The sequence below is a fragment of the Melozone crissalis genome, unplaced genomic scaffold, assembly GCF_028551555.1.
Source record: "Melozone crissalis strain CALT ecotype California unplaced genomic scaffold, PUWL_Pcris_2 ptg000018l_1, whole genome shotgun sequence".
Classification (NCBI taxonomy): Eukaryota; Metazoa; Chordata; class Aves; order Passeriformes; family Passerellidae; genus Melozone; species Melozone crissalis.
In genome coordinates this window covers 30,151,861-30,163,916 of record NW_026535796.1, presented here as the reverse complement: position 1 = coordinate 30,163,916, position 12,056 = coordinate 30,151,861, and the positions used below count along the sequence as shown (strand labels likewise).

The following is a 12,056-nucleotide window of genomic DNA, read 5'->3' as shown; positions in this document are numbered from 1 at the left end:
ACATAACAGAAGATGCTCAGTTTAGGCTTTAAATCTTCACTCCACACAGCTGTCCAGTAAGGTTACGTTTAGGTGCTGAAATCCAGGACAGAGACAGAAAGTGAGCCCACAGGCCTTTCCTTACAGCCCTCTCATTCAACATCTTCAGCACTCCTTCATTCCACTTGGCAAACCTATTCCCACTGACTTACACCATCTATTTCCACTTATTCCACACCAAGCTCTAAACTTCAGCACTCCAAGATACAGCACCTATTCTACCATGGCACTGCCAAAGAGTCTGAAGGTACCTCCAGGTGGGCAAAATAATCCCTCAGTACCACTGAGAATGATAAGTGCTGTATTCTCACCACTCCAGGTATGCAGTGACTCCAGGCTAAGCTTTGGTTTAACTTTTCACTCCTGCAGGCAGGGCACCAGCCTCTTAGGCACAGCACAGCCATGCCCACATCCCTTTTTGCATCTAACCTACAGCAGCTAGAAACAAAGAACAAACCCTCTTATTAGTGGAGAAGAGCAGAGAAAGTAGAAGAGCAGCATTAGGTGTCTCATATTTTTTTTTAAAAGTTTGCAATAAATAATGGAAGTTTTATTTAGAAAAGAAAACAAGCAGTTGCTTCTCTTTCCTTCGCTCCTCTACCACCACTATTCCTGTTCAGCAAACACTTCAAATCATGCTTAAAGATTTCTTTCACTCTTTCCAAGAACGATGCTGGATGCCATTTAGGCACAAAGTTCTAAACTTTGTTGCAGAGAAACCTTATGCTACTTTGTTTTAAAACCTTGAGGGAAAAAATAAAAAATCTAACCTCAGCACAGCCATTTTGAGACATTATGAGCTCTCAGCCATTTCTTCCTGTCTGGTCAACAAACCCAGAAAAACAGTTGCATGTTTTGCATTTGTTTTGTTTTATGTAAAGGAGAGCAGACACATGCATACCTGTGTAATATGTGTGAAAGATGAGACTACTGGAAGCAGAGCAAAGAAAACACTCTCCCAGCCTGTTCCCACAGCAGCAGTAACTGCACAGTCATAACCATGACAGCTGAGGAACCAGGCCAAGAAATGTTTGCTGTAAATACATTCTCACTCTGCTGTTAGGCTTTTTTTTTGCCTTTTTTTTTAATCCTCAAAGACATTTAAAGTACATTTACTGCAAATGTTTCCAGTCCAGCAGTAAGATGTTGGCTGATGTTTTTGGGTTTTTCTGGTTTTCTTAACACTTCTCTCTATGATTGTCAATTCCTTTCAGCAACTATAATCCCTTTTCATATCAGCTGCTAATGCAAGCCAATAAAGCAACAGGGAGCTGTATGGATCCTGTTTCATTAAAAAAAGAAAGACAAGAGAACAGGTTCTGTAGCTTCAGCTGGAAACAAAAAGACACAAGTTCATATTCGTTCAGTCACACTCACGCCAAAACACACACAAGTCAAAGGGTGACAATAAAAGTATTCTAACTGGGGGACAGAGGAGTGGAAATAAAGAGCCTTCTGTCATCTCCCACATTTCTGGCTACAGTACATCTCTGCATCAACGTTCAGCTTCTGATCTCCAGAAGCACCATCATTTTCTTTAAATATGTACATATAGATTGGGACAGGTTAAGGCAGTTCTGTCTGGACAGACAGGACCTTTCAAGGTAATTATTAACATATGAACATATTAGTGATGATTATACAAATTCCTGTAGAAAGCTTTTCTAAACATCAACATCACAGCTGAACCATGGTGTAGAAATTAGTGTAGAGATTTCCATTGATTTAGGTCGGTTCAGAAGGAAAAGAAACTAGTTTATTTGTCCTTTAGTCTCAGAAAAATAAACATAACCAAAAATGAGTATAAGAATTTTAAAACACTTTTTGTAAGGTATAAATGGGTCATCTTCTCTTGTCCTTGAAACAGTTTCCTTAATTTCAGTGATAAAACAAGAGAACAAAACTTGACCTTCCTTGATTTAAAGGAAAGCTTATTAAAGACATAAGAAAAATCTCACAAGCATTTGGAGTTATTGTTTACCATCTTTCAGCTGTAGATGCAGTCTTAGTGGCATATCCTAGTGCAGTTTTAGCACTGGTAGTTCAGTCACTATTTATTACTGGGTGTTGTTCTTCTTTTCAAAATACCTCCAATAGCAAAGGACCTTTCTAAATGGAACAAATACATAATACCAATGATTTTGTTTAGGGATGAAATGTCCGGATCTTTTCATTCTCATACTCTAGATCACAAAAATAAAAACAGAAAAGCTTTCCAACTCCCTAAAGATGTAATTGCTCCTATTGCTTTGATGAACTTTTTCCTTTTGCTCAAACTATAAGGTAACAGACTTTAGCCTGATCTAACCATCTCCATGTGCACCTTAGGTTGAGGCATCTCAAAACAGAAGAAATAAAGAGAATAAATATTTTTGTAATCGTGGAAAAGCTGGCAAATCTTCCACTGTAGTGACACTGTAAGTACTGTATTTTAGAATTATGCACTGCAAAGATGCAAAAAACTACAATCTTTGTTGTTCATAATATAAGCATATACATATGGCAGCTTTGTTTAGTTCTATGAAATGTGAACTGTAAATATCTGTTACAGACTACCTGCCTCAATTACTTGGAGATAAATTGGATAAACACATGAATATTGTGAAACACATGTCAGTTTTGAAATTAGCAAGTATCCTAAGATGGATGGATATTTGCCAAAGCACAAAACACAGAAAGAGGGATAGTGTATTGATCTGCACTAAGCATACACATTTCTGCTATGTATCTTCTGTTGATACACAAACAAGTGTGCATAGACTCTTACATTTGTCCTAGAACATGAAAAGACTACAAAAGTTTGCAAAACAAAGAGCTATTTATGCCTCTTACCCCTTTTGCTAAAATTTCCCATTGCACCATCTCACTCTTTTCCTTGTCTTGAAAAATTAGTGCCATAATACAAGTTAAATACCTTCTCATTATACCTTCGTTAAATGCTCATCTCTTGATACAGCTCCCTTCCTAAACCAAAAAGTGTTAAAAATAAAATCCACACAAAAAAAATCATCTGGCTCCACAGCAGTGCTCCTTCTTCACTTGATCTTTACATTTACAATAAGAATAATTTTCAGCATTGATTCACTATTACTATTCTGGGCATCCTTTCAATTCGCTGAAAATGTAGCTACAAAAAAATCAGAGCCATCAAATTGTTATTGTCTTCCTCCTGACCCAATATGTACCATTCTAATTCCCATTTCATTACTCCCTCCCATCCACCAATACTGTCTCACTAATTTTGTACTGATAAGACATTTTTGCCCACACTATAATAATTTCATCTCTGAAATTTACCATATAAGTGATGAAACACAGCAAAAGGGGTACTTTCTGCCAATTTGTTTAAGAAATGTATCTAAAGGATGATAATTTCTTGCTACCCTTAAAATCCAAATTTGCACCTATTATCTTAAGATACTGCCAAAGAATATGGAGATAAATCGAGGAGGGGAAAATAATCCCTCAAAGAGTACCACTGGGAATGACAAGTGATGTCATTCCCACCACCCCAGGTATGCAGTAGCTCCAGGCCAGGCTTTGGTTTAAATTTCCATTCCTGCAAGCAGGGCACCAACCACTGAGGCACTCCAATACTCAGTGCAGCAACACCAAGATCCCTTTTTGCATCTAACCTATAGCAGCTAGAAAAAATAGTAGGTGCCTTTGTCAGTGAAAGAAAAAATAAGAGCAGCATTAGGTTTTTCCTGTAGTCCATATTTTGAAACTTTCCATATAAATAAATACCACCAGTATTCCTGTTTAGAAAACACTTAAAAACATGGCAGCCTTCACTTCATGTCTCCAGGGTCCACTCCTGTGCTCATTCCTGCTTGCTTTCATCTAAAAAAATCTGACATAAAAGATTTATTCTACTTGCTTTTTTAAGAACACTTTTTCTACCATCTTTGAATTTTTCTTTGTCAAATTGGAATTTAAATTACTCAGGGCTGACACTGACGGCAAGATTCAACAAAGAAAGAAACAAAATCAATGTATGGTTCTCCATGCACTACAGAGAATAGCCAGATCTCTTAGTCTGCGTTTCATACAGGCCTGCATACTAGACAGGACACTACTAAAGCTAATGAAAAAAAATTCAGCAGTTCTTCAGCAGTCTTCAGCAAAACTTCTTTATGACATCCCTACTCAATTCTTAGTGCCTAAGAGCACATCAATGCATGCTTCAAACCTCTCCTAGATCAAGGTACTTCTATAAAAACAAGAGGTATGATAGGAAAACAAAATATGTATTTTTTCTGGTTTTTTTATAGTTCATAGTAAGGATGCTCATTCAAGAAACAAGGCCTATTTGAGTTTTACTTTTCTGTCCCCATCTCAGCACCTCAACAGTCTAAAGAGACAAATGCTACTGAGGAAAGGATGGTCCCAGTCATTATGTTGAAACACGCTCATTTGACTGCAACACTTAATGGTATGACTCCCTCGCTGAGTGATTAAGGCAGTCATATTAGAGAGACACCTACATTCAGTTCAGGTTTTGACTGACTGCTCTAACCAATGATTTCTGTGATAGGCAGAACCATTTTCTTCTCTCTGAGCTTTAATGGAGTTACAGACCGACAGTCAAGTAGGCACTGGAATGCCAATTTTAGAACTAATCCCAGAATCACAGAACAACTCAGGTTTGAAAGACCTCGGGGACCTCTGTCTGCACAAAGCAGAAACAACTTAGAGCAGGTTACTCAGATTCCTGCCCAGCTGAGTTCTTAATATCTCTCAAAAGAGAGCTTTGAGATCTCTCCTGGCAACCTGTTCTGACATGCAATTTCTTCAACTGTAAAAAACCAAACCACCAACACCCCCTCACATTTCTTACTATATATTGCAACACACATTCATTACATCTTGTGCTATTAATGTGCATGTCCACAAAAAATTTACTTTCATCTTCTCTCTACGTATCCACTAGGTAGCTCACAACAGCAGTTCATATCTCCCTTGAACTGTCTCAAAACAAAGTAAACCCAGTTCTTCAGTGTCTCTTTGCACATAACATGCTCCACGCCCCAGTATCACCTTGATGGCTCTTTGCTGGAGAATATACAGGCAAGGTAGCATGTACAATCAAAAGCTAAGCAATTGCATATGTATCTGCAAAAGAGATTTAGGTCCTGAAGAACACCAGTTTGGTGAATACCAGAGATACATTTACACTGATCTCAGGCGTTCTTAACAGATATATGTCATTAGTATGAACAGAACAGTGAGGACCAGGAACACAAAACGTACTATGCTCAAAAGAGAAAAGGTCTTATCAATTTATTGCATAAATACAACAAAGTATCAAAGAAAAATGTTTATATTTATTTGGAAATTGTAAATACTAGTCTTTGCATGTCTCTGCATCTCTCACAAAAAACGATAACTCACTACAGTGCTGAACAGTGCATAAACACAGAATAAAATTTCCGTGGTCCCAAAAACATAAGGCAAAAGACAATACATGGTCACAAACAGAAGCCAAAGAATAACTCCTAGGAAACCATACTAACCAATCAGACAGATGGTTCAGCACGTAGTACTTTACTTCAGTGACTGTGCTCTCATTGTTTACGGCTTTGGATCAAATCCACATTGCTCCTCCTAATGCAGAAAGCTTTCCCCTAGTTTTTCCATTGTTTTGTTTATAAGAAATGCATTTATACACACAGACAAGGCAGTGCAAAGCTGAAAATCTACAGGCTGAAGAATTTCTGAGCTGTAAGACAAGAGTGTTATGCACACACATGCCAAACAAGACTGGACTGATGTCCACAGACACCATACACAGAACATTCTGCTGCCTAGCACGTGCACAGTAAAACAACCAATGGCAGCTTGGTAGATATTTTACCAGGTATAAGTACATTTGCTTTCAATACCTCACCTGTTTTTGTCTTCCCAAGTGCAGCATTACTGTATAGCTAAATAAACCACACCTAAAGAAATTCTGGCCCCAGTCTGTACCTGCAACCTCTCCAATGTAAATGGTGCAAAGGATACCAGTAACCACATACACACTTCTCAGCTAGTAGCAACTGCATGTAGGATTTACTAAGTAAAGCCACTCAAACAAAAACAGTGTTGAATATCTATAATCTCCTCTATAGAGATGAGTCACTTCAGACTGATCAGAAACCCAAAACAATATAGCCTCCATAGTATATGCTTTCCCAAAATTAAATACTACTTTTATTTCCAAGTTACCTTAATCCCAAATCTTTTAACGTGAGTTTTTACTGTCCTATTCACACAATGCTTGCTTTATGGCAGCTTTCTCATACGGGCTCTTGAAATAACCCAGACTTCACAACCCATAGTCTGCTCAACATTTTAAAGACTATTTATCCATTTGTCTATATCTTCCGTATTCCCTACAATGTATGTGTGCAGGTTCTGGCTGAAGTAGAGTTAATTTTCTTCACAGTGACAACATGATATACTCTGCAACTACATATGTATGATAGCTGAGCATCAGAGAATTATGCTACAAAAAAGGCCCAAGCACATACACATACCTTCACACACCCCACCATATAATAATTGCTACCATCACTATCTCTGGCAGGTGCTGGCTTTGAAAGAAAGAAGCACACACAGTCCTCACCGCTAGCCAAATTTTCAAAACTATGTACAGCTTAAATAATCACAAACTGATTTCAATTTGTTTTAAGAGTAAGGCTGAATCTTTAGACTACAGTCCTATTAAGTCCTGGGTTAGCTAATAAAATAACATTGATCCTTCTTCTGTTTAATTTATGGTTTTCAACATGAATTTACAGGGGATAAAGCTTGTCCAAGCATCAAAGTGCAAGGCTCCACCTCCTTTTGCTGATAATGGCTCAGCATTGGAAGTTTTATTTAATTTGCTGTCTGCTAACTTCCCTGTATTCTTCCTTCCTAATTATATCCATCCAAATGAAACTTTGTTTTATTTTAATTTTCTTTCAACACCTACCTTGACTAAAACAGAGGCTGAAGTGGTGCTAAAATAAGCAGGAACAAAGAGTTTGAGGAATTACAATTTGATGACAATAAGAGCATTTTAGGGACCCATTAGAATTAAGCCATTGCAGGAAAAATTTCATCTTTCTGGGAACATGGCTTCATCCTTATCAAATACATCAACAGAACCTTTAGGATTCACAAACACTTAGCAGCACTGAGGCTCTGCTTTATAGCCATAATATACCAAAGATGCAAAAAATATTCTGGATACTCTTGAAAACTATGATAAGGAAGAAATACAAGATTCCTGCCTCTTAAGATCTGACTAGCCCGCAAAAACATAGGTTAAAATGTCATGTCAGGGTAAGAAATCCTATCAAGGGTGTTCATCAACCTGAGATCTATGCCTTGAAAACAGAGCAGACTTCTAGGCTATTTTCAAGGGGACTGTTTACACAAAAGAGAATTGCTGGTATCTATAATCCATGCTGTGTAGGCAACGCTTGCTTCCAGTAGTGATATAACTTTATCTACTGATAGGACAAAGATACAAGGAGAATATTACATAATAAAATATGCACTTGAATTTTATCTGTAGTCCCATTTTTATTTGATTTTTTTAAAAAGAGAAGCAGACTTGTGTGCAGAATATTGATTTTTTTCCTTCTCTGCCAATAGTTCAAGTAGGTAACACACATGGAATAAGATAGTGAATCCAAGATCAGAGAAAGAAACACTTGCTATCTTTTAAAATTAAAAGTTTTACTGATTACTCCCTAAACAGGAAACTCCTTCCATTTGTATCACTTCTATGACTATAGCAGATAGTAAATTGGCAGTCAGCACAGTGACTTCTCCTTTCACAGAGCCTTTGGCAGAATAATTGCCATAACACATTCCAAGACATACAGCAGGTTTGTATCTTCACCCTTCTAATTGTTTCTTTGCCATCAACAGTTAAGATACCCTAAGACAGAAAAGAGAATGGAACTTTGCTAGAAATGCTAGAGGACTTGCCATATGGAGTGTATGGGATAGTGGTAATGGTATTTGAAATCCCTGCTGAAAAAGCAATTCAAATCAGAGAGCAAGTTCTGCTTGCCTTGTCTTTTTTTAAATAATCTTTTTATTTCTAAGGTTCTTAGCTACCTACTTGATACTTATTCAACAGCTTTTCAGACACATTACTGTTCGAGCGCAGGCTTTAGGCAACTCTCAAAAAATATCGTATCTTTACTGAGCTTAGCCTAAAGGTTAATCATAAGTCAGTCCCACAACAAATACAGCAAGATGATGAGTTTTGAGGTAGGTTATTTAATCTGAACCAAATACCATCACACTGAGTCAAGATACACAGAGTAAAGGAACAAAGTAAATGGGACCAGACAAAAGAGTAGGCAGCTTCTCAAGTGAAGTGAAAACCACAGAGAAAAAGCCCAGTACCATGGATGGCACTGGAGAGCTTACTTACCTGGACTGTAATTATACCTTCAGAGAAAAGAGAGATCTTTAAAAACTCAAACTAAAAAAAATACTCTCTTCTCTCTCACCTACAGGCAAGCCAGATTCAAAAGAAGTGTTAACAGAGGTGAAAGACTTTTTACATGAAGATAACTGTGACAGGGAAATAAGAGTCAAAACCCAGATAAGTGATAGACCATCCTGAAGTGTAAACAGACCTACAGTACATCTTATGATAACAAAGAAGTCACTTCTCAGCCACAACAAAATTTTGGGCAATTTCAAGACATATAAACTAGAGATATATTTACCAGAAAGAGTTATGCATATGTTTATAAAGATCAAATGTTCCATTACTGTTTGCAATTCACTTTCACTAAGCATGAAATATAATTTCCTTCTGTATTTCTTCTTGTTCTTCCAATAGCTTAAGATCATCACTTTCCTTCTTTTCTATTAACCAATGATTCTGATATAGAATATGCTCTATATTTTCATTTATATATTAATTTGATACACATACATCAATATATAGGTAGTGTAAGTAATACAGCATCCTAAACTGTTCACTTTGTTTTCCTTTAGCAGAATTTCCCCCAAATTCTGCTAAAGGAGAATAGTATGTGTTGCAGAAAACCACCTTGCTCATGAGATATGCATAACCAGAGGAACACCAAGCACTCACCACTCACTATTTCACTACTATTGCCTGTTATCTACCAGTCTGACACTATTCAATAAACCTGTATTACAAAGAGGAAGATCACATGCAGTAAGTATATACAAAAAGCATTATGTATATATTTAACAAATATGTTTAAAAGAGTAAGGATTCCAGAATTTTTTTTAAGTTCCAAGTGTAAGACAAGCATTGAAACACTCATAACAGTCACTCATATTTATGAGGTAACAAGTCCCCATTACAGATTTTGGAAACTAAGTAATTCAAATGCTTTACTGCAGTATCAGAAGCATGATGAATTCTGGAAAACAGATTTGTTCATATGGAAAAAAAGAAAACACATCCAAAATTATTCACAGAGTGAATGCACAGTCTTGATGCTATCAAACAATTAAAAAACCCCTCCACAACCTAACAGTAAACACAAATATGAAATACCAGCAGTGCTTTTAGGGAAGAAGTATGGGAACATCTATGTTTTCTATCAGGATGAATTAACTATTTTAAGAACTTTGTATTTTAGCAGGTTGTCTGAATGCACAGGAACTTTGCACACTTACATTATACTACAAATCTAGATTAGGGAGCTAACTTAAATCATTTCTATGCAGCTAATGAGATAAGCTATTTCTTAAGAATATTATTTTAGACAGTTAAATACCAGCAGAAGTATTTTATTCTTGGAAGCAACTTTATCCGGTTAAAGGGAGGTAATAGCTAAGACCAACCAGAACAGATAAAAAAAAATTTTTGAAGATCACAATCAACAGATCACAAAACTATTTCTAATCTAAAATAGAACAATAGTATCTTTAAAAGGATCATCACATGCTGCAGTTGTCTCTTGTTTAGGTGTCTAAACTCATTAAACTATTGGTCCTGCAGTTAACCATTCTTGAGAATGGCTGGTTACTGCAGAAGGGAGATTACAGTTTTTACAAACAAAATAGCACAACTCAGTCTGGAAAATGCATTCTTTTCCTTTCTGGACATCAGACAGACCTGCTCATTTTCCCTGTGATCTGTGAGCTTTTCTTCAAAGGAAGAGATGCAAACTTTTCCAGCTCAGATTTCAGACTAACCTGGTAATCATGCAGAAGCAAAATGCATGTGGGCAGGAGAAATTTAGCCATAAAGCCTTCCTCCACAGCTAAGGTTTCACTGCCAGGGAAATCAGTGATGCCCTGAGCATTAATGGACTCATCTCGTTCCCACAGCATGCTTGGCCAGCATGTAACTGCACTGGTTGCTAGGGAGCAGCGAGCTCATTACACAGCATCACCAGCACCCTGCACAAGGATGCTGGCACACGCTCCCCAGCTGGGACACTCGGACTGGGGAACAGCACTGCAGGGCCTGCCAGCCTCCACTCTCCCAGGGCAGAGCATGCCAATACAGCAGGTGCTAACTTTAACTCTACCTTCAAGGTTTTACATTCTGCTTTCCTGAGCCAGCCTGCGCAACACAGCACACAGAGAGGTCAGAATGGTCTCCACAGCTATTGGCATGGATACCCCTTACTTTTAAAGGTCAATTCTAGACAAAGATGTTTCTAGACAAAGATGTCCTGAAGTTTTGGCAGACATATGATTTCCGTCACCAGAGCAGTAAGTGCCACTATTCTAAAATCCGTGCTAAAGGAGAATTCAGTAAAAATGGGAAAAGGCTGAAAAAATTATTCTTTTCAGTTGTTAAAGAAGCACAGTATTTTGAAGCATTTAAATAAGATAAACAGAAACCTTGTGATCTCCAGGCTGTACACAGTAGATTCCTAGAATGGACATCAGCTGTGAACAATCTGGGTCACTTCAAAGTCTAAACATGCAACCTTAATGCATTTTTTCACCTATTTGTCTCATTAGCACTCCACAGATCTCTTCAAAATAAAAGAAAAAAGATCTGCCACAGAATAAAGAAGTCATCCCACTTCTACATGCCAGAAGATTTATTAACTAACAATCTATCTGCATTACACAGAGATTGTAGCTAATGATTTTCCTGTACCTGTCACTTCAAATGCCATCCAAGGATTCCTTGTGCTGGTGAATTAACAAGCACATAAGGGAATACAGCTGTAGATATGCATAGATATCTATACATTCAAATCCTTAGGCAACTTCAAAATGCCTTTTTAACAACCGCATAAAGAAACATAAAAAGGAATTAAATGGAAGGCAAATTGGGGTAATTCACTCATCAAAGGCACAGAACAACAGCTCTGTTTGAGGGGGATAGGTAAACATAGAAGTATCAACTTTCCCCCTTACCTGAATTTAAGAAGACCAAGACACAAAAATGCTCACTAATAACATATAAAATAATGTCATGGACACTCATGTATCAGTAAAATGCATTTCAAAATAAGTGATTACTTTGAAGCAGAAATACATAACTAAGCCTTACCTGTCTCAACAATTTTTCAACAGCTGACATTACCATGAGCCCTCTCCACACAACTGGGGCAGTCTCTTCTATCAAGAAACCCATAGACATGCTGCAACAACAAACCAGAAACTTGAGCTTTACAGCACAATACCAAGTACATCTGAAAAGAAGCTTGATTTAAATAAAAACATATGCTCACCATGCGATTCCATAGTTCTTAAGGGGCCTCATTAGATTTTCTAAAACAAAAGCAAACAAGGGGGTTTTTTTTGGAGGGGAGATGGTTTTAGGGTATTTTGGGTTTTTTTAAAAAAATAAGCTTACACTTTTTTTTATCTTTTAAGAGCAATTTTCCCTCTCTATTTAAATAGTTATTTTTCCCCCTCATCCCTTCATTAAATGTATGGATTTATCTATTCTGCCCAAGAATCTGACTCCACTTTTTGTTAGGTTGTTACATTTTACTAATACCATTCATCTTTTGTCAGAATAACAATGTATTTGCCCATAAAATAATGTCACTTTGTGCTGCCAAAAT

The 12,056-nt window shown here is 37.2% G+C and overlaps 1 protein-coding gene across 5 annotated transcripts in view; it reads right to left on the bottom strand.

Moving 5' to 3' along the window:
* NUBPL (NUBP iron-sulfur cluster assembly factor, mitochondrial) overlaps nt 1-12,056 on the bottom strand; it is a 78,960-nt gene that overhangs the window by 41,439 nt on the left and 25,465 nt on the right. For 3 of the 5 annotated variants that reach the window (XM_054276197.1, XM_054276199.1, XM_054276198.1), the window contains 2 exons: nt 11,718-11,757; nt 11,537-11,627 (listed from right to left, as the gene is read on the bottom strand). The exons of 1 other annotated variant lie outside the window; for it this stretch is intronic. In XM_054276197.1, coding sequence (XP_054132172.1) covers nt 11,537-11,627; nt 11,718-11,757 — 131 coding nt within the window. The remainder of the gene's footprint in view (nt 1-11,536; nt 11,628-11,717; nt 11,758-12,056) is intronic. One more of the 5 variants, XM_054276200.1, reaches the window with a different exon arrangement.